This window comes from Hordeum vulgare, chromosome 7H (assembly GCF_904849725.1).
Source record: "Hordeum vulgare subsp. vulgare chromosome 7H, MorexV3_pseudomolecules_assembly, whole genome shotgun sequence".
Taxonomy (NCBI): domain Eukaryota; kingdom Viridiplantae; phylum Streptophyta; class Magnoliopsida; order Poales; family Poaceae; genus Hordeum; species Hordeum vulgare.
Genome location: NC_058524.1, coordinates 570,111,220 through 570,135,008, shown reverse-complemented (window position 1 = coordinate 570,135,008; position 23,789 = coordinate 570,111,220). Strand labels below are relative to the sequence as shown.

General features: G+C 40.2%; 1 protein-coding gene across 1 annotated transcript; it reads left to right on the top strand.

Annotated features, from left to right (window-relative positions):
• The first annotated feature begins 20,925 nt into the window (after positions 1 to 20,925).
• LOC123409785 (leucine-rich repeat protein 1-like) lies at positions 20,926 to 23,261 on the top strand. Its single transcript, XM_045102656.1, has 6 exons — positions 20,926 to 21,296; positions 21,691 to 21,762; positions 21,854 to 21,997; positions 22,262 to 22,333; positions 22,433 to 22,504; positions 22,764 to 23,261. Exons 1-6 carry the CDS (start codon positions 21,064 to 21,066, stop codon positions 22,831 to 22,833), a joined length of 663 nt encoding a protein of 220 aa, XP_044958591.1. The 5' UTR covers positions 20,926 to 21,063; the 3' UTR covers positions 22,834 to 23,261.
• Positions 23,262 to 23,789: the final 528 nt, after the last annotated feature.

The following is a 23,789-nucleotide window of genomic DNA, read 5'->3' as shown; positions in this document are numbered from 1 at the left end:
AACAGACCTATGTTTGTCTCTAGCGTGTGGTTTAGCAATTCTAGCAGCATCTTCACAGAAGTGAATATTATGGCCATCAACATTGTCGGACAGGAGATCTTTGATAATAGCAATGATAGGTTCAACTCTAATTTGCTCAGGGGTTGTAGGTGTTCTAATGTAGCCTCTATGTATCACAGTTGAAGATTTAGAATGATCCTTCATCCTAACAGGGAAAGGTGGTTTCTCAATGTAAGCACTGGGAACAATAGGATCATTATAGGCAATGACTTTCTCTTCAACTGGATTGGATTTAACTACATTTACTTCTAAGGGAGGATGATATTTAAACCACTTCTCTTTGGGGAGATCAATATGAGCAGCAAATGATTCACATAACGAAGCTACTATCTCAGAGTCAAGTCCATACTTAGCGCTAAAATCACAAAAAGTATTTGTTTCAACAAAGGATTTAACGCAATCAAACTTGAAATTCATACCTGACTCCTTACCTTCATCAAGCTCCCAATCTTCAGAGTTGCGTTTAATTCTTTCCAATAAATTCCATCCGAAGTCAATATCTCTCTTCATAAAAGAACTGGTACAAGAAGTGTCAAGCATGGTGCGATCATCATGAGAAAGCCGAGCATAGAAGTTCTGAATGATAATTTCTCTCGAGAGCTCATGGTTGGGGCATGAATATAACATTTATTTAAGCCTCCCCCAAGCTTGAGCGATGCTTTCTCTATCACAAGGCCAAAAATTATAAATATAATTCCGATCACGATGTACTAAATGCATAGGATAAAACTTTTGATGAAATTCCAATTTCAACCGATTGTAGTTCCATGATCCAGTATCATTACATAGCCTATACCATGTCAACGCCTTATCCCTCAAAGATAATGGAAAGACCTTCTTCTTGACCTCATCCTCGGGCAAACCTGCAAGCTTAAATAAACCACAAACTTCATCTACATAGATTAGATGCAAGTCTGGATGTGATGTTCCATCTCGTGTAAAAGGATTAGCCAGCAGTTTCCCAAGCATACCCGAAGGAAATTCAAAGAAAATATTTTCAGTAGGTGCAGCAGGTTGAGGACCAACTCTTTGTGCTTCCGTTCGAGGTGAAGATACCCCGAACAAGCCCCTCAAAGGATTAGTTTCCATAGTGACAAGTGACAATAAATTTCAGCACACTATATGAATGTTTCCTTACCAAGTTCCACTTACCAAAGGCGCTTCACTCCACGGCAACAGTGCCAGAAAAGAGTCTTGATGACCCACAAGTATAGGGGATCTATCATAGTCCTTTCGGTAAGTAAGAGTGTCGAACCCAACGAGGAGCAGAAGGATCTGACAAGTGGTTTTCAGCAAGGTAATATCTGCAAGCACTGAAATTATCGGTAACAAGTAGTTGTGTGGTGAGATGATTCGCAGCAAGTCGCAAGTAACAAAAGTAGCAACCATGCAACAAAGTGGCCCAATCCCTTTTGTAGCAAGGGACAAGCCTGGACAAAGTCTTATAGGAGAAAAAATGCTCCCGAGGACACATGGGAATTACTGTCAAGCTAGTTTTCATCATGTTCATATGATTCGCGTTCGTCACTTTGGTAGTTTGATATGTGGGTGGACCGGCGCTTGGGTACTGCCCTTACTTGTACAAGCATCCCACTTATGATTAACCCCTCTCGCAAGTATCCGCAACTACGAAATAAGAATTAAGACAAAGTCTAACCATAGCATTAAACTAGTGGATCCGAATCAGCCCCTTACGAAGCAACACATAAACTAGGGTTTAAGCTTCTGTCACTCTAGCAACCAATCATCTACTAACTACTTCCCAATGCCTTCCTCTAGGCCCAAATAATGGTGAAGTGTTATGTGGTCGACGTTCACATAACACCACTAGAGGAAAAACAACATACAACATATCAAAATATCGAACGAATGCCAAATTCACATGACTACTTATAGCAAGACTTATCCCATGTCCTCGGGAACAAAAGTAACTACTCACAAAGCATAATCATATTCATGACCAGAGAGGTAATGATTAGGATCAAGGATCTGAACATAAACTCTTCCACCAAGTAATCCAATTAGCATCAACTACAAAAAGTAATTAACACTACTAGCAACCTTACAAGTACCAATCGGAGTCGCGAGACGGAGATTGGTTACAAGATATGAACTAGGGTTTGGAGATGAGATGGTGCTGATGAAGATGTTGATGGTGACGAGTCCCCTCCAATGAGAGGAGTGTTCGTGATGACGATGGCGACGATTTCCCCCTCCGGGAGGGAAGTTTCCCCGGCAGGATCGTCCTTGCCAGAGCTCTAGATTGGTTCTGCTCAAGTTCCGCCTCGTGGCGGCGGAGAATCCTCCAAAAAACCTCCTCTTGATTTTTTCCATACCGAAACCCTTCTTGTAGCAAAAGGGGAGAGCTAGAGGGCCAGCTGGGAGCCCACAAGCCCCCTAGGCACGGCCAGGGGGTGCTCGCGCCTAGCAGGCTTGTGGCCCCGTGTTGGCGCCCCTCCGGTAGTTCTTCGGCCCAGTATTTTTTACAAATCCCCAAAAAATTCCACGTTGATTTTCACAGCTTTTGGAGTTGCGCAGAATAGGCATCTCAAACTTGCTCCTTTTTCAGGCCAGAAATCCAGTGGCCGGCATTCTCCCTCTTCATGTAAACCTTGCAAAATAAGAGAGAAAGGGCATAAGTATTGTACCGTGAAGTGAAATAACAGCCCAAAAAGCGATAAACATCAACATGTAAGCATGATGCAAAATGGATGTATTAGTGACTACAACTTGCAAGACAGGATCAAGAACACACATATATTGATGAAAACATAATAGGTTCAGATCTGAGATCATGGCACTCGGGCCCTAGTGACAAGCATTAAGCATAGCAAAGTAGTAGCAACATCAATCTCAGAACACAATGGATACTAGGGATCAAACCCCATCAAAACTAACTCGATTACATGATAGATCTCATCCAACCCATCACCGTCCAGCAAGCCTGCCATGGGATTACTCACGAACGGTGAAGAGCATCATGGAATTGGCGATGAAGGATGGTTGGTGATGACGATGGCGACGATTTCCCCTCTCCGGACCCTAGAACGGACTCCAGATCTGCCCTCCAGAGGAAGAACAGGTGGTGGCGGCGGCTCCGTGTCGTAAAACACGATGAACTCTTCTCTCTTATGTTTTTCCAAGCGAAATAACCTATATAGAGCTGGAGTTGGAGGCGGCGGAGCCACGAGGGCCTCACAACCCTGCCAGGCGCGGCCGGGGGGGCCCGCGCCTCCTAGGCTTGTGGGCTTATGGCTCCGTCCCTCCAGGTAATTCTTGCGCCGGTATTTTTTATATATTCCACAAAAAATCCTCGTAAATTTCCAGGTCATTCCGAGAAATTTTATCTCAGCGCAAAAACAACACCATGGCAATTCTGCTGAAAAAAGCGTCACTCCGGGTTAGTTCCATTCAAATCAAGCAACTTAGAGTCCAAAACAAGGGCAAAAGAGTTTGGAAAAGTAGATACGATGGAGATGTATCAACTCCCCCAAGCTTAAAGACTTGCTTGTCCTCAAGCAATTCAGTTGACAAACTGAAAGAGACAAAAGAAAAACTTTTACGAACTCTGTTTGATCTTGTTGTTGTAATTATGTCTAACTCATATTCGGATTTCAGCAAGATCATAAGCTAACTACATAAGCAATGACATTTAGGTCTCATGGTAGACTCATATCAATGGCAAAATCAACTAGCGAGCAATAATAATAAGTTTCAAACATCAACTCTTCAATCAAAACGATCATTAAGCAATATGAACAGATGGTATCTCGCTAGCTCTTTCTGAGACCACAAAACATAAGTGCAAAGCACCTTCAAAGACCAAGGGCTGACTGAACATTGTAATTCATGGCAAAGAAGATCCAGTCACAGTCATACTCAATAACAATTAATAAAAAAGCATAAAAATGACGGAGGTGCTCTCTAATTGATGCCTTTATAAGGAGAAGATGACTCAACAGAAACATAAATAGATAGGCCCTTCACAGAGGGAAGCATTGATTTGCAGAGGTGCCAGAGCTCAAGCTTTTAAAATAGAGATAAATAATTTTGGGTGGCATGCTTTCATTGTCAACATGATGACCAAGAGTTTTCACCATCTTCGATGCTATACATATTATAGGCGGTTTCCAAATAGAAAAGTAAAGTTTTAACTCCCCCACCACCGATCAATCACACTCCACGACTAGCCGAATCCTCGGGTGCCGTCCATACCAACAACAATCCAGGGGGAGTTTTGTTCGCAACTATTTTTTCGATTTGAGCATGGAACTGGGCATTCCAATTACCGGTCCCTTTCTCGTGAGTGATAGTGAATAAACACGTATCGAGGATAACACGCCTAGCATGGAAGATACTGACCGCCCCTTGTCACCACATGAGCGGTTCGGGCATGCAAAACAGATTATTTCTTCAAGATTTAGAGAGTGGCACATGCAAATTTACTTGGAACGGCAAGTGGATACCGCATATAGGTAGGTATGGTGGACTCATATGGAATAACTTTGGGTTTATGGAAGTGGATGCACAAGCAGTATTCCTGCTTAGTACAAGTGAAGGCTAGCAAAAGACTGGGAAGCGACCAAGTAGAGAGCGACAACAGTCATCAATATGTATTGAAATTAACCAACATTGAGTGCAAGCATGAGTAGGACATAAATCACCATAATCATGAATATCGTAGAGGCTATGTTGATTTTGTTTCAACTACATGCGTAAACATGCGCCAAGTCAAGCCACTTGAATCATTCAAAGGAGGATACCATCATATCATACTACATCATAATCATCTTGAAATTCATGTTGGCATCCAAGACAAACCATTATAAGCTCCTAGCTAATTAAGCATGGCATCAGAAACTATGATATGTAAGTTGTCATTGCAAACATGTTTCTCTCATAACAAAGCTGAATCAGGAACGATGAGCTAGTCATATTTACAAAAACAAAATAGAGTTCATACCAGCTTTTCCAGGCTCAGTCACTTCATCATATATCGTCATTATTGCCTTTCACTTGCATGACCGAAAGATGTGAATAATAATGAGAGTGTTCGTGCACTGGACTAAGCTGGAATCTGCAAGCAAACACAAAGGAGAAGACAAGGTAATATGGCTCTTTGACGGATAAACAGATATGCATGTGAGATCCACTAAACATTTTAACCATGGTCTTCTACCTTGACCCAAAGAAAAAGAAAACTATTTACACGGGAAAGCTCCCAACAAGCAAAAGAAGAACGGGAAATCTTTTTGGGTTTTCTTTTTAAAAACCACTAAGCAAGCTGGAAAGTAAACTTATAATTTGTTTTGTTTTTCTCAATCTAAACAAACACACGAGAAGAAAGCAAGAAAAAGAAATAAACTAGCATGGATGATATAGTGGCAAGGTGTCAACACCGACTATCAAAGTGAAAGCGTGAGCATGAATATAAAGTCGGTGAGAAACACATACTCCCCCAAACTTAGGCTTTTGGCCTAAGTTGGTCTACTCCCATGGCTGGTCCTGGCGATATCCAAAATCATAATGGGGGTTGTACGGGAACGCGGCAGCTACCGCCAGAATAGCTGCCTCACGGAGGCGAGCCACCTTTGCCTCCCTCTCATACTCCTCTGTCTCTACTCTGGTTATGTAATATCTCCGTTTTACTGTTTGCATTTATCGGAGATGAATTCCTCGAGCCTAGTGTTGTGAACAAATGTATCAAACTCGTCTTTGAAACCTGCATCAATCATGAATTCATCAGAAGGCCATTCACATGGTTGTACTTGTGCGTTCCTCGGTTGGTAAGGATCGGGCTCCCAAATCACGAGATGGGGACCCCTCTTGGTTGAAGAACCACCATGATGGTTTTTCTTGAACATCTTATTTTTCTGAAATTTTTAGTGACTCAAAAGAAAAATGAACAAGGCTCAACAAAACTCATAGCAACTACTCCTACAAGTGCCTAGAAGCCATATCATGCATCAAAACTACTTGGGACCAACTAAAATTAACATGCAAAGCTCAAGAACATGGTCACCAAGACAGCAAAAATACGCAACGAATAAGGCACTAGAGCAAAAACTAATTGGACCAATGGAGGAGTCACATACCAAGGAACAATCCCCCCAAAACAGTTTGGTGAATGGGGCTTTGCACAAGGAGATCGAAAAATGCAGCAAGAAGAGCAAGAACACGGGTTTGAGCTATGGCATGAATTTTTCTGGAGGTAGGAGAAGGAGATGGGAGCTGGAGTAAGTGGAGGGGGCCACGTGGGGCCCACAAGCCTGGCAGGCGCGGCCAGTGGGGTGCTCGCGCCTCCTGGGCTTGTGGCCCACTGGTGCATCCCCGTGACTAGCTCTTTATCTCGAAATTTTTCAAAAAATCCAGAAAAAATCATACTTGATTTTCAGGGCATTTGAAGAACTTTTATTTTCGGGACACTTTTCTAAGGGACGCAAAAAGCAGAAAACAGGAAAAACTAAAGCTAAATTTATCATTTTTCTTCTAAACAACGGAAAGTAAAAGTTGGGGGCAGAAGGTTGTGAGTCTTAGATTCATCCATCTCATGGTCATCAAAAGAAATCTGTCAATGAGGTTGATTAAGTCTCCTTGACAACCTTTTTTCGACTCGCATAAAACCGGAGAATTTTCGAATAATCACTAGGTTACCTCAATGGGGATGTGCATATCCCCAACAAGTAAATCATACTTCATCTTGACAATAGGTATAGGGTATTCAAATCTTCCAATAAGAATTGATGAAGTTTTTTCAATAGCATTGATGCAATGTACTCGATATTGTTTCTTCGAAAAGAGCACCGTATGCTCATTACCATTCACATGGAAAGTGACATTGCCTTTGTTGCAATCAATAACAGCTCCTGAAGTGTTTAAAAAGGGTCTTCCAAGGATGACCGCCATGGCATCATCCTCGGGAATATCCAGAATAACAAAGTCCGTTAAGATAGTAACGTTAGCAACCACAACAGGCACATCCTCGCAAATGCCGATAGGAAAAGCAGTTGATTTGTCGGCCATTTGCAAAGACATTTTAGTGGGTGTCAACTTATCCAATTCAAGTCTATGATAAAGAGAGAGAGGCGTAACACTAACACCGGCTCCAAGATCGCATAAAGCAGTTCTAACGTAGTTTCCTTTAATGGAGCAAGGTATAGTGGGCACTCCGGGATCACCTAGTTTCTTAGGAGTTCCACCCTTGAAGGTGTAATTAGCAAGCATGGTGGAAATCTCAACCTCAGGTATCCTCCTTTTATTAGTCACAATATCTTTCATGTACTTAGCATAAGGAGACATTTTGAGCATATCTGTCAAACGCATTTGCAGAAAGACAGGTCTAATCATTTCAACAAAGCGCTCAAAATCCTCATCATCCTTTTTCTTGGATGGTTTGGGAGGAAAGGGCATGGGTTTATGAACCCATGGTTCTCTTTATTTACTATGCTTCCTAGCAATAAAGTCGTTCTTATCATATCTCCTATTCTTAGGTTGTGGGTTATCAAGATCAACACTAGGTTCAATCTCCACATCCTTATCATTGCTAGGTTGAGCATCAACATGAACACTACTATCGATATTGTCACTAGGCTCATGTTCATCACCAGATTGTGTTTCGGCATCAGAAAAAGAGACATCATTTGGATTCTCAGGTGTAACAGCGGCAGGTTTGCTAGCATGCAAGTTCCTATCATCTTTCTTTTTCTTCTATTACTAGGATGACTAGGTGCCTCAGTGCTAACTCCTTGAGAATCTTGTTCAATTCTCTTAGGATGGCCCTCAGGATACAAAGGTTCCTGAGTCATTCTACCACCTCTAGTGACGACTCTAATAGAATTGCCATTCAACTCATTGAGCAAGTCATTTTGAGCCTTAAGTACTTGTTCTACTTGAGTAGTGACCATAGAGGCATGTTTACTCAAAAGCTTAAGATCATTGACATTTCTATCCACACAAGCACTTATATGATCAATCATACAAGCATTTTGCCTCAATTGTCTGCTAACATAATCATTGAAACTTTGTTGTTTGGCAACAAAGTTATCAAATTCATCTAAGCATAAGCTAGCAGGTTTATCAAAAGCAATATCACTCTCATTGAATGTACGAAGAGAATTTACCTCTACTACCTGTGTCGGGTTATCAAGACCATGTATTTCTTCGATAGGTGGTAGATTCTTGACATCTTCAGATTTAATGCCCTTCTCTTGCATAGATTTCTTGGCTTCTTGCATATCTTCAGGACTGAGGAATAGAATACCTCTTTTCTTCGGAGTTGGCTTCGGAAGTGGTTCGGGAATAGTCCAAGCATTATCATTGCTCAAGATATTATTCAATAGAATCCCAGCTTGTTCCACAGTTCGTTCCTTGAAAACACAACCAGCAAAACTATCTTGGTGGTCCCTAGAAGCATCGGTTAGTCCATTATAAAAGATATCAAGTATTTCATTTTTGTCAAGAGGGTGATCAGGCAAAGCATTCAGTAACTGGACAAGATTCCCCCAAGCTTGTGGGAGACTCTCTTCTTCAACTTGCACAAAGTTATATATATCCTGCAAGGCAACTTGTTTCTTATGGGCAGGAAAATATTTCTCAAAGAAGTAATAAATCATATCATGGGGACTACGCACACAACCAGGAGCAAGAGAAGTGAACCAAGTCTTAGCATCACCCTTTAGCGAGAAAGGAAACAACTTAAGGATATAGTAGTGGTGAATCCTTTCCTCACTCGTGAATAGGGTGGCTATATCATGTAGTTTGGTAAGATGTGCTACAACCGTTTCAGACTCATAACCATGGAAAGGATCAGATTCGACCAAAGTGATTAACTCAGGATCGACAGAGAATTCATAATCCTTATCAGTCACAAACATAGGTGAAGTAGCAAATTTAGGATCGTATTTCATTCTAGCGTTCAGAGATTTTTCTTTCCACTTGCGCAAGAAATTCTCAAGATCATAGCTATCCTTACAAGCGAGAAAGTCCTCAGCTACCTCTCCCTCCATAACATAACCCTCAGGTATATCAGGTAATTCATATCTAGGAGAGCTAGTTCTAACAGGTGAAACAGCAGGTTCTACTTCAATAATTTCAGCAGTTTCAGAAGTATCATCACATTCAGCAGCAACTCTAGCAATTTGTGCATCAAGGAATGCACCCAGTGGCAAAGCAGTATCAAGCAAAGCATCATCATAAGCATCATGGATAGCAGAAGTAGCATCATCAAGCACATGCGACATATCAGAATTTCTAGCAAGTGGTGGTGGTGTCGCAAACTTACTCATAACTGAGGGTGAATCAAGTGCAGATCTAGATGGCAGTTCCTTACCTGTGCTCGTAGTTGAGGGCAAGACTTTAGTTTTTGGATCTCTCGGATTCCTCATAGTGATCAACAGACGTAAATGCCAAGTGACTCAGAGAATAGAGCTATGCCTCCCCGACAACGGCGCCAGAAAATAGTCTTGATAACCCACAAGTATAGGGGATCGCAACAGTTTTCGAGGGTAAAGTATTCAACTCAAATTTGTTGATTCGACACAAGGGGAAGCCAAAGAATATTCTCGAGTATTAGCAGTTGAGTTGTCAATTCAACCACACCTGAAAGACTTAGTATCTGCAGCAAAGTTTCACTAACAGAGTAGTGTGACAGTAATGGTAGCAACGGTAACAGTAGCAACAGTGACAATAGTAGAGGTAAAGTAACATAGCAAGGACCAGTAGGAAAAGCTCGTAGGCATTGGATCGGTGATGGATAATTATGCTGGATGACATTCATCATGTGACAGTTATAACATAGGGTGATATGTAACTAGCACGAGTTCATCAACATAATGTAGGCATGTATTCCGTATTTAGTCATACGTGCTTAAGGAAAAGAACTTGCATGACATCTATTGTCCATCCCTTCCGTGGCAGCGGGGTCCTAATGGAAACTTAGGGATATTAAGGTCTCCTTTTAATAGAGAACCAGAACAAAGCATTAGCGCAAAGTGAATACATGAACTCCTCATACTATGGTCATCTCCGGGAGTGGTTCCGGCTATTGTCACTCCGGGGTTGCCGGGTCATAACACATAGTAGGTGACTACAGCTTGCAAGATAGGATCAAGAACACACATATATTTATGAAAACATAATAGGTTCAGAACTGAGATCATGGCACTCGGGCCCTAGTGACAAGCATTAAGCATAGCAAAGTAGTAGCAACATCAATCTCAGAACATAGTGGATAATAGGGATCAAACCCCATCAAAACTAACTCGATTACATGATAGATCTCATCCAACCCATCACCGTCCAGCAAGCCTACGATGAGATTACTCACGAACGGTGAAGAGCATCATGGAATTGGCGATGAAGGATGGTTGGTGATGATGACGGCGACGATTTCCACTCTCCGGACCCCAGAACGGACTCCAGATCTGCCCTCCACAGGAAGAACAGGTGGTGGCGGCGGCTCCGTGTCATAAAACGCGATGAACTCTTCTCTCTTATTTTTTTCCGGGCGAAAGAGACTATATAGAGTTGGAGTTGGAGGCGGCGGAGCCACGAGGGCCTCACAAGCCTCCCAGGCGCGGTCAGGGGGGCCCGCGCCTCCTGGGCTTGTGGGCTCCTGGCTCCGTCCCTCCAGGTAATTCTTGCGCCAGTATTTTTTATATATTCCACAAAAAATCATCGTAAATTTCCAGGTCATTCCGAGAACTTTTATTTCTACGCAAAAACAACACCATGGCAATTCTGGTGAAAACAGCGTCAGTCCGGGTTAGTTCCATTCAAATCATGCAAATTAGAGTCCAAAACAAGGGCAAAAGAGTTTGAAAAAGTAGATACGATGGAGACGTATCACCACCCATTATAGATCTGGAGAGCTATTCTTGATGGCAGAGAAATTCTGAAACAAGGGGTGATCAAGTGCATGGGAAACGGGCAAAATACCAACATTTGGGATACAAATTGGTTACCCAGGCTGGGATCCTTGCGACCGATTACGGCTCTCACAAGTGACCGCCCAACATTGGTGTCGGGGCTGATTGATGGAACCACAACAACATGGAAGGAAGACTTCATAAGAACCACATTTCTAGCTTTTGATGCTGACACTATCATGGCTATACCTTTATGCACAAGGAAGGCGGATGATTTCTGGGCATGACCGACTGAGAGGAACAAGACTTTCTCTGTCCATTTGGCATACCGCATGGTGATCAACACGCGCGAGCATCGGGAGAACTTGCTAGAAGGAAAATGGAGGAGAATCGGGACCAGGTACGACGAGCAAAGAATGGACGAAGCTTTGGCATAATTAGGTCCCCTCAAAATTGAAGGCATTCTTATGGCGCCTGGTTCGACATTCGATGCCAACGATGGACCTGCTATGACATCGTCACATGGCCAACTCTAAGGTTTGTGCCTTGTGTGGGCGAGAGGATTCGTGGAGACATGCACTTTTGGAGTGCACCATGTCCAGATGTATCTGGGCGCTCGCGAAGGACGAGCTGGTGGAGAAGATGAGTTTAAACATGGATCCTAATGCAAGAAGCTGGTTGTTCTCTTAGCATGAGGAGCTACCACACCAGTACTTTGTTTTAATGATTGTCACTCTTTGGGCGGTGTGGAGGACGCGACAGAAATCCATAAATGAGGAAGAGTTCTAAAGCCCACAATCGGTCAATCTCTTTATCTAGTCTTACATCACAGATTTACATGTGTTAAAGGATCTTGGCAATGCTCCAACGAGGCCACAGGTGGCTCGGCTATCCCAATGGATCCCTCCGTCGACGATTGTGTTGAAGGTAAATGTTGATGCTGCTATTTCACCAAATGAGAGACTAGGGGTTGCTGCAGCCATATGTCGTGATCACAATGGAACATTCCAAGGTGTGTCACCATTGTCTTCAAAGGTATAAAGATCCGGCAGCTCCTTAAGCATTAGCGGTGCGCGAGGCCTTAGCTTTAGCGGATAATCCCAATGTGCAAAACATATATGTGGCTTCAGATTACAAGGTGGTGGTGGATGATATCAAGCAAGGAAGCCCGCCAAGCTATGGAGCTATATTACATGAGATTATAGATCATAAAAACTAATTTATTTCCTGTACTTTTGTTCATGATTTTAGGAGCTCAAATTTCGAGGCTCACAACTTGGCGAAGCATGTTATTAGGTTAGGGGTTGGCCGTCATGTGCGGTTAGACAATCCCGGTGATCTTGCATTCATTCCTGTAAACATTGGTCTTAGTTAAATAAATCTTCGCGAGATTGTCTGAAAAAATCCCGTAGATCCGTTTTTTTTTAAATCAACATTTCTTGGAAATAAATGTGAACAATTTTCCTTACAACTTCTGAACAATGTTTGAAAATCATGAACTTTTTTGTAAATTCAAACAAACTTTTCATATGTGACCAATTATTGAAAACATAAACACAAAATTCGAATTTACAAAAAATATGAACAAATTTAAAAATAAACGTTGAACATTTTTGTAATATACGCTAAATTCTTTAAATACACATTGAGCATTTCTGTGATATAGTTTAGCAAATTTGAAACGTAAGTTGAACGTTTCTGCGATATACGCTGACCATTATTTCAATACACATCAAACATTTTTGTGATATACAATAAACAAAGTTTGAATTGTGTTATTTTTATTAAACCACGAACAATTGTTGAAATCTTGAACACAATTTGGATTATTATTTTTGAAAAGAAAGGATAAAGGATAAAATTAAAAGAAAAGCAAAAGAATAAAAGAATAAATAAAAAACAGAGACAAAAAACCGAAACTAAAAAGGAAAGAAAACAGGAAAAAAACGGAAACCAGCAAAAGAAAAAAAAAACAGAAAAAACCCGGTTGAGGGAACAAGTTTACCTCGCAATGCTAAAACCCTCCTAGTGGGTTGGCCCGTCTCGCGCCGTTGCTCGCGCGATTCAGTGAAGCCGCGAGGGGACAAGTTTACCTCGCAATGCTAAGTCGCTCGCTTTGCTGGAGCACGCTAGTAGCCAGTTTTTTTTCCTTTTTTTTCTGTTGATCCAATAGGAACAAACCTCCCAGGTTTTTTATTTCTTATATTATTTGAAATCAAAAAAGGTTTAACAGATTTAAAAAAGTTCACTCTTTAAAAAAGGTTCATTGAATTTGACAAAAAGTTCATCAATTTTTTTAAAATTTCATAAATTCGTAATAAAGTTCATTGCTTCTGAAATGAGTCCGTCTATTCTGGAAAATTCATCGACTTTGTAAAATAGTTCATCATTTTTTTAAATGTTCATAGAATATTTAAAAACTGTATCGCATTAGAAAAAAGTTCACCAATGCTGAAATGAGTTCGCCTATTTTTAAAAAAGTTCATCAATTTTGAAAAAAATCTCATATACTTGAAAAAAGGTTCATTGAATATCAAAAAAAGAATTCATCTATTTGCATAAACATTCACGTATTTGCTAAATAAATTATCTACCCGGTAGAAAAGAAAATAGTAAGTGAAAAGGGGAAAAATGAAAAAAAAATATGAAAGAGAGAAAATTTGAAGCTTACCACATCCTGCTCGGTGTCTTGATGGTTATACCAACTTGACTTGACTCGGGAGGTCACTGATTTGATTCGTGAAACATGTGCTTTTTTGCGGATTGAAAACACACAAAAACACGTTAGATGGACCGGTCTATTTGAAAATGTTGCAGGTGTCCGTTAACAAAATGCACATTAACTGGCATACAATAGGAAATACCAGCTGCGGCTGTCAAATAGGGGTCCGCTTTGTGTTTGCTCGTGTCCTAAGGCTGGTCATAATGGAAATAAGTTAGGTAGTATCATATATACTTCGAACTAGCAAACATATTGACGTGGCAAACAGTTAAAAAAGAAAGAGAGTTAGAATAATATAGGTAGATACCGTATTATGTTAAGTGTTATGCTACTATGTTTCATGCATGTTATACTATTTTATAATACTATGCATTATAAAAATAGTATCATATACTCTCTTCGTTTCTAAATATAAGTCTTTTTAAAGGTTTCATTAAAATACCACATACGTATGTATATAGACATACTTTAAAGTATAAATTCATTCATTTTGTTTCGTATGTAGTCCTTTAATAAATAAAATGTTTAAAAGGACTTATATTTAGAAACGGATGAAGTACTACATAATACTATTATATGTTGCTCACATTATGAGTAGCCTAAGAGCAACTCTAGCAGACCCCGTATCCCGCCCGATCTGAAAAATAACCGTCAAAATACGGGCCGGGGCAGAAAAACCTGCCCGATCAAACCCCGCATCCCGCCCCGGCCTGCAAATATTTTTGTGGGGCACAGCAAAATCTCGGCCCCAACTCGCGTATTCGCGGGTTTCCACCTCGCCGTTGCGGTGCCCCGCATATGAGCGAAAGTGGTTGGTGAGGGGACATTTCAGCCCGCGTTTTCCTCACCAAAGCATATTCCGTAAATATGCTTTTTTACGGATCCGTTATGTGGGGTCTGCATCTGCGTCCATGCGCGCCGGCCCGCATAGACGTTTTTACGCGAACTGCAAACATGTTTTGCGGGCCGAACGAATGCGGGGTCTGCTAAAGTTGGTTAAGAAGGCATCGTACCTTTGGGCACGACAGAGGAGTCGGTTCCCTCCCCTACTATGCACGCCGCCACCGCTATTCCAATCCCATGTGTTTCCAACCGCTGTTCCTCCCCTAGCATGCACGCTGTTGGCTGCTCTGCTCGTGGCTCTCTCTGTTCTATGTACCTCATACTAACATGGCGTGGCTGCCGATGCTCTGTCACCCTCTTTCGGCCTTGTTTGGTTTCTCGAAATTTAAAGGAGTTTGGAGGGGATTGAAAGGGATTAAATTTTCTACAAGTTAAAATTCACCTTAATCCACTTCAATCCACTTCAATCCCCTTGTGGGAAGGGGTTAACCAAACAAGCCCTTCATGTACTCCATGCCCTTAATTTGAGCAGCTCGTGCAGAAACGGGATCCCAATACGGTCGGTTTGGCGTTTATTCACTTTTGTATAGCGACCCGTTTCGAAAAGAAAACAAAACTTTTGTATAGCGACGAGACATGATAACACGGCACGGAGCTGTGACGAAACAAGCGCCAAGTAATCGTATCCCCCTCTCGTAATTCGGCCACCAAACACCTCCTTGAATGGTTACACCCAGAAGCTTACATTTTAATTTCTTGATGATGCACCGAGTTACAATTCCAGGATTGAAGCCACAGCTGAGACACTTGAACCAAGACTTTAGGGAGCAAATCAGAGTTTGACAGATAATAACAAACAATTAACAAGTAACTATATACATTACATTAATTACATTATCTAGGGCTTCTCCAAACAACATAATTCTTAATTTGCTTTTTGTTTTTTTTTAAATGAGAAGAGTAGGGAATGGTCCTACTCAAAATAATCTTGTTTTGGTTAACTTATTCGGAACACATGCTTTTATCTCTCCCTAATAATAAAGCAAATAGGGTTTTTGGTCGTCCGTCATGGCATTTTTGTAAAAAAGCCCTTCTGTTTTCTATTAATAAACCCGCAGTCCAATTTTAAGTCAAACCGTTTTCTGTCATTTCATTCTTACACAAACACCCCTGCAGTTTTGCCTATTCAACCCGCAAACCACTCGCGCAGCATCCGGATTCAAAATAAATTCGGTATGAAAATGCCACTCATACCGCAGTTCTGCATGCACAGCAAGGATTCTCTGCTGTGGGTTGGTCTGCTCTGCAAGTTAGGCATGAGATTTGTCATTCGTGTCATGTTGGTAATTCTTTTCTCTGTGCAGCACAAAGCACAAGCCAAACAATGCAATCGGGTTTATTGTTGGCAGAAATCAGAGATGCCCAGTCTCATCTGCACCCGATCAAAAGAAATGCTAAACAAATTCAACAAAATTCTATTTTTTCTTTCCATGGTAGATAAGTTTTTGCGTGAGGTCCGCCCTAATTTTCAGATCATTTGAAGACCTAAGCAACTCTAGCAAAAAAGACAAATCAAATCAAAACAGTGCATAAATAGTAAACTTTTTTAGAGACCCGGAATTTGTCTTTTTGCGAAGGCTGCTTAGATGTCCAAATGATTTCAAAATTAAAGCGGACCTCATGCATCAAATTATCTACCCTGCATTTTTTGAATTTTTAAAATTATTTTAGTATTCGTTTTGATCTTTTTATTCAGCCTGGGGCGCAGATGAGTCTGGGCTGAGAAATGAATTTTTGAAAATCAGCCCCCTTTGACGGGCTAGACTAATCTGCACAAGAAAGCAGTCACTGCCATTGAGTGGCACCAGGACAACAAGAAATTAGTCAAATGCGCGCAAAACAACCACAAAATAAAATTTGCAGCACCAACCCAATGATGGAAGTGGTACATAAAAGAGAAGGCCTCCCTTTGACGTTTACCACATACCACTCCTAAATCCCCAGCCTGAACTGAATTTCGAGTGAAATTGGGAGCCGTGAGAGGTGTGTGTGAACTGATTGCAATGTTGTTTTAGTGGTAGTTTTTTCCAACTGTCTAAGCATATTTTTTTTTACACCCGGTGCAACGCACAGGCCCTTTTACTAGTTAAGTATTAAGTATTATCATTAAAGATGAAGTTTGTGCCTGTTCTCTATTCCCCCTATTCCACTCTGCACAAATGAGAGCTCGTGTTAATTTAAGTATTAGTTTGGGATGTGGCCATTTGGCTCCTGGACTCGGATGAGCACCGCTATGAAGAGTAAAACCGCTAAAAATAGTAAACAAAAAATTGAAAATGTTTTCGCAAGATGTTCAAATGGGTGATCTCCGGGCAAAATTTTATGAAGTTTAGACAAAGATAAATTTCAAGTATCCGAGAAACTTCTAAAAATCACACAGTACTGGATTTTTATTTGTGGCGAGCTACTTGAATGTCCTCACTTCACACACATGGCATCTTCCACCACAAAAAAAATGGATTTTTTAAATTATTTTTATTTTAATTTTACCGTTCATCAGGCTCATTTGAACTTGAGCACCGAAGTGAATATTCAATCAGGTTTGCCCAACTTAAATATCAACCCATTTGAATTTTTAACCTTTTTCTCCATTACGCTTCTATATTTCTCTTCAGGTCAAAGAAAAGTGTATATACAAAAAGTACTGCAGCCATTTTCTATTGAGAAAATAATATTTTTCATCCCTTAACTCTTGGCGTAGTCTAGATTTGTCTCTCTACCCCGAAATCAGACAACTTGCATCCGCAACTACTGAAATCGGACATGATTTTTCCCTGATCTCGGTTTTGACCCGTTTTTGTGCTGACTCACTCTGGTCTGGACTAGTGCTGACTCAAATTTGCATAAATTTTTCGAACTGTGATTATTTAAAAAAAAATCACATACCCTTTTCAAATCCGCGCAGTTTTCTAGATTCACATAATTTTTAAAAATTCACATATTTTTCATATCCGTGAAGTTTTTTGAAATTTGTGTACTTATTTCAAATCCACGTGTTTTTCAACTTTGTGTCATTTTATATAATCCAATTACTTTTTTCATATCCATGAACTGTTTTCGAATTCGCATGCTTGTTTCAAATGCGCATACTTTTTACAAGTTTGCATATTTTTTTCAAATTCGTGTACTGTTACCAATCCATGAAGTAATTTTCAAATTCACATACCTTTTTCTTGAAATTCACGTGATTTTGTCAAATTCGTGCTCTTTTTCTGAAATTCACATACTTATTTCAAGTTCACGTAATTTTTAAAATCCGTAGATTTTTTCAAATTTGCGTACATGTTTTTCAAATCCACATACTTTTTTCAAGTTGAAATACCTTGAAATCGGACATGATTTTTCCCTGATCTCGGTTTTGACCCGTTTTTGTGCTGACTGACCCTGGTCTGGACTAGTGCTGACTCAAATTTGCATAAATTTTTTGAACTGTGATTATTTAAAAAAAATCACATACCCTTTTTAAATCCGCGCAGTTTTCTAGATTCACATAATTTTAAAAATTCACATATTTTTCATATCCATGAAGTTTTTGAAATTTGTGTACTTATTTCAAATCCACGTGTTTTTTCAAGTTTGTGTCATTTTATAAAATCCAGTTACTTTTTTCATATCCATGAACTGTTTTTGAATTCGCATGCTTGTTTCAAATGCGCATACTTTTTTACAAGTTTGCATATATTTTTTCAAATTCATGTATTGTTTCCAATCCATGAAATAATTTTCCAATTCACATACCTTTTTCTTGAAATTCACGTGATTTTGTCAAATTCATGCTCTTTTTTTGAAATACACATACTTATCAAGTTCACGTAATTTTTAAAATCCGCACGTTTTTTTCAAATTTGCATACATGTTTTTCAAGTTGACATACCCTGAAATCGGACATGATTTTTCCCTGATCTTGGTTTTGACCCGTTTTTGTGCTGACTCACCCTGGTCTGGACTAGCGCTGACTCAAATTTGCATAAATTTTTCGAACTGTGGTTATTTAAAAAAAATAACATGCCATTTTCAAATCCGTGCAGTTTTTTAGATTCACATATTTTTCACATCCATGAAGTTTTTGAAATTTGTGTACTTATTTCAAATCCACGTGTTTTTTCTAGTTTGTGTCATTTTATAAAATCCAATTACTTTTTTCATACCCATGAACTGTTTTTGAATTCGCATGCTTGTTTCAAATGCGCATACTTTTTACAAGTTTGCATATTTTTTTTCAAATTCGTGTATTGTTTCCAATCCATGAAATAATTTTCAAATTCACATACCTTTTTCTTGAAATTCACGTGGTTTTGTCAAATTTGTGCTCTTTTTCTGAAATTCACATACTTATTTCAAGTTCACGTAATTTTTAAAATCCGCATATTATTTTTCAAATTTGCGTACATGTCTTTCAAATCCACATACTTTTTTCAAGTTGACATAAATTTTCAAATTCATGAACTGTCTCAAAAATATTGTACTCAAATTTGAGAAAAGTAAATGAATTTTAAAAGAATTACTACATGAATTTGAAAAAATTTACGTGAACTTTACAGAATTACGTGGATTTGAAAAAAATGCGTGAACCTGGAATATGTATGCGGATATGAAAAAGTGCATGAATTTTAGAGAAGTATACGGATATGAAAAAAGTACCCAAATTTGAAAACAATACGTGAACATGAGAAAGGTACGCGAATTTGAGTAGGTATAGTCAAAATAGGGGTGAGACGGATCCAAAACCGGTCAAAACCAAGACAAATCTTGTCCGGTTTCAGAAGTTGAGGGTGCGACTTGTCCGTTTTCAAAGTTGAGGGACGAAAAGTACACTTTTCTTTTTTCTATTTGGAAGATGCATTTCAACTAGACACCTCATTTAAAGAGGTTATAAGATTCAAGAGAATACTCCCTCTGTTCCAAAGTAAACGTCTCAACTTTAATAAAACTTGCTAAATTTAATATAAAATTAAGACATTTATTTTAAGATGGAGGGAGTAGTAGGGAGGATTTGAATGACTCTGATTTAACATGACGAAATGGTGTCTATGGACAAAAACGAAACAACATAAAAGAAGTTGCTATGGACAAAAACGAAACAACATAAAAGAAGTTGCTATGGACAAGGGCATACTTGTAAAAGAACATTCAAGATTGTTGATGTTCTACCTCTTTTGGGTCGAAAAGTTTACATAAAATTTCTAATATCACATGGTTGGATATGGTCTTTTGGTTATGTTTACAAGGTACATTTTACCTTTACGTCATTTATAATGTAGCCTTAGTCATTCTATTATTATTTTTCTTTTGTAGGTAGTTGAAGCATAACACACGAGTAGGTCCTTCTGGAGCTCGGCCTCCATGAAACCCTTTATTATTTTAAAATTTGAACTTTTCAATTTCAAAAAAAAATAAAAAATAAAATATATGCAAGTATGCAAGAATGAAATGTACGTATGTGTAAAAATTAAAAATAAAATACCTTAAAATACGATCTATACAAAAAGAATAATTTCATTAATTTTTGAATAAATAGTACCAGTGTTGAAAAGCCATGGATTTGTCTTTTCTGCACAACCCCCATTTTAATGTATTTCGTCCTAAAAATTTACACGCATGTGTGTTATGCCTTCATATATATCTGTATTTTTTTTGAAATGTAATAATATGAATTCAGATGAATTTTAAGTTTTTAAAAACCGGCCGCCATGGAGGCCGAGCTCCGAAAGGCATTTTAGATAACACACATACTATTAAGCTACTATGCTTAACAAAATGATGCGAGGGAATCAAATAAAACTGTACGTGACTTTCATTCCACAATGGCGTTATTTTCTATCGTGAGCCGATTATGTTTTTCATTATGTACTAAGATTATTATTTTTTACTCACAATTCTTTTCTTTAACATGGAAATGTAACTAGGGTTGTTGGGTTTGTATTCAGAGAGAAAAGGAGTTCCTAGCGAGGTCTGATTTTTTTTATAAAATGGATCCCTTTGTTCTAAAATAAATGTCTTAATTTTATACTAACTCTATGTAAAAAAAATTATACTAACTTTAGTATAAAGTTATACTAAGCTTGAGACACTTATTTTGAGACGGACGGAGTATAAGAATTTCCCAGCGAGGTCTGACGTGTACAGCTTCATCATCAAGATCATGAATTGCTTGCATCGCATCGCATCTTTCAGTTCCATCTAGGAGTACAATCTTTTCGATCAGTTGGTTCCAGCTTTTCTTTTGTCCTCCTCACCTTTCACCAGTGACGACCTCCCCCTGTCAAGAGCCTCTGCAGAAAAAAATGATTCCTCCGCGTGCTCGGCCCGGTCCGAAGTTTGACCGTGGACTTGTACCCATCCTTTGCCGTATTGACCACACCACTCGGTCACGCACTGGCACTGCCTTTCCCATTTCCACAACCACCCGTCCTCCTCCTCCCACGCCAGAGCAGAGCAGAGCAGCAGCAGCAGCCCCATCGATCTACTCCGCCCTCCTCTCCCCCGCGCCCGGCCGCTCCTCTCCTCTCCGCCATGGCGCCGCCTCGCGCGCCCTCCTCCTTCCTCCTCCTCGCCGGCGCCGCCATCCTGCTGGGCCTGGCGGCCGGCGCGGCGAGGGCGTCCAACGAGGAGGGGGACGCGCTGTACGCGCTGCGGATGCGGCTGTCGGACCCCAACGGCGTGCTCCAGAGCTGGGATCCCACCCTCGTCAACCCCTGCACCTGGTTCCACGTCACCTGCGACAGCGCCAGCCGCGTCGTCCGCCTGTAAGCTACAGCTCCTTCTCCTCTCGCTCAATCAAGCTTTCGTCTTCCAGGGTTTCCCCGCGCCTGCTCGGATTAGCCCGGAAACCCAGCTCGATTTGAATTACTGCTAGGTCAAATTGCCTGCTCAATTTTCAATAGTTTTGCTTGCGTGCTGGCAAGGATATCCATGGTCTTTGGTCTTCCACTTGCGTCTTGTTCAAGGGATTGCTAGCTTAAGCAACAACTGAATAATCGCACTACTGTTCAAAAGGACTGATTTTTTTTTTAAAAAAAAATGAATTATCTTGCAAGCCTAATCAATAACGCGGTGTCTGTCATACATAGTTCAACAATATTGCATCCTGTTGGTTGGATGACCGTGTTGCGTGACACTCTTTGTGGCAAACTTGTGCAGGGATTTAGGCAACTCCAACGTCTCCGGCTCCATCGGCCCCGAGCTCAGCCGCCTTGTGAATCTTCAGTACCTGTATGTGCCCTTACGATGATGAATTCCACCGTTTCTGTTATTCGAACGGAACAAAATGGTTTGATCTTCTCGATTGGAACTTGATTTGCAGGGAGCTGTACAGGAATAACCTCGACGGCGAGATCCCAAAAGAATTGGGCAAGCTGAAGAATTTGATCAGCTTGGATCTGTATGCCAATAAGCTCACCGGAAGGATCCCCAAGTCACTTTCCAAGCTCAGCTCACTCAGATTCATGTATGTATTGTCCTCTGATTGCACTTAATTGCCCCCTTTTCTCAAAAAAAAATCACATTTCTAATTGATGACATCTCTAGTCCAAGTGATGTACCCAAACTGGCTGGGCAGTCATGCCATAATTCTGAATAAACTGAAATGCAATTTAAAAATTTGCTTTTCGCATAGTTAAGAATTAGATGTATTAAAAGGACGTAGGTTTGTCTATCTAAATTCATATGTGAACAAACTAGCCCAAGGAAATACTAAAGCAATTTCTTATAGGCGCTTGAACAACAACAAACTTGCTGGATCAATTCCACGGGAGCTGGCCAAACTCTCCAACCTGAAAGTCATGTGAGTGTGCATCTTATCTTAACATATATACACCCGATTTACTTGTGCCATTGATTCTCTGCATATGGTTGCTGATTTTTAAGCCGTTGTGAGATGCAGTGATTTGTCTAACAATGACTTATGTGGGACGATCCCCGTCGATGGTCCATTCTCAAGCTTCCCTCTTCGAAGGTATATCTCAAAGTCCACTAGCATATTTTGTGGAACTAATGTGGATCTGGAGTCCTAAACACCTCTATATTTGTACTCTGATGTCCTCAAGGACAATGGTCTAGTTTTCATGATTCCATAAACTAGAAATGTTACGGTGATGGTGTTTGAGGTCGTGTCATTCATAAGCTTTTTTTGACTGCTGTGTCATTCAGAAGTTGATAGCTGATATGGCTTCATCCGATGAATGGCTAATAAGACATAACTGTTACTTTTCCAGCTTCGAGAACAACAGCAGGCTGAATGGCCCAGAGCTGCAAGGATTGGTTTCCTATGACTTCGGATGCTAGGAAGCGCCGGCACACACGATAATGCACGTGGAAGGAAGGCAAAAGATTATAGTAGTACAACAAATGCTAGGAAGCCTAGCACTACAACATGTCTGACTTGCGAGACATGCAGCAGAAGATGAAGAATGTATTGTGAGCGTAGGGTCTGTGTTTGGTTATCAGACCGCAGAAAGAAAAAATGGGATGTGAGAAGTCTTGCTTGATCGATACAGTTATTGCCGTATTGTAAATTGTAATAAGCTGCTTAGTACCGCAGCTATGTGGACCGCTTGGGTCCATTAGCATAGCCTCTGCCAGTTCGGAACTAGAGTTAATCCGAGCTGATGAAGAATGTATCCCATGTTTCACATATCTTTGCTATGTTATTTGTATGATTGAAGTACAAGCATTAGTGCAAAAGAACATGAAGACTTTGTTCATCCATGAAATGTACAATATGTATAGTGGCACAATGTTATGTGACATCAGTAAGCATGAGTTCCTGCAGTTGCCTGGATTATGATGGCAATTGTAGCTAGGACAGCCCGTTACAGGGGACGGAGCTGCTAAATCTTGAACTCTACAGGAGATGGTTCTCAATAAGAATAATCAGAAAATTAAAATTAGAGGGGAAAGTGACTAAAAGAGAAGTGGTCTAATCTGGACTTCCTACACGAGGCTTTTGCATAACTTAACACCACTAATTATATAACAGTACAATCATGCATGCTTTTATGAAGTATGCTAACCCTCCCGATCATGCTTTGTTACTGTAACATAAATATGCCCTAGCTCCAAAAATGCTTTTGAAGCTCGGCCTCCATGAAGGCCGGTTTTTGGAAAACCCAAAATTCATATTTTTACAATTTAAAAAAATCTTAAAAAAATACAGATATACATGAAGACATAACACATAAATTTTTAGGATGAAATACCTTGAAACGAGGGTTGTGCAAAAAAAGACAAATCGAGGCTTT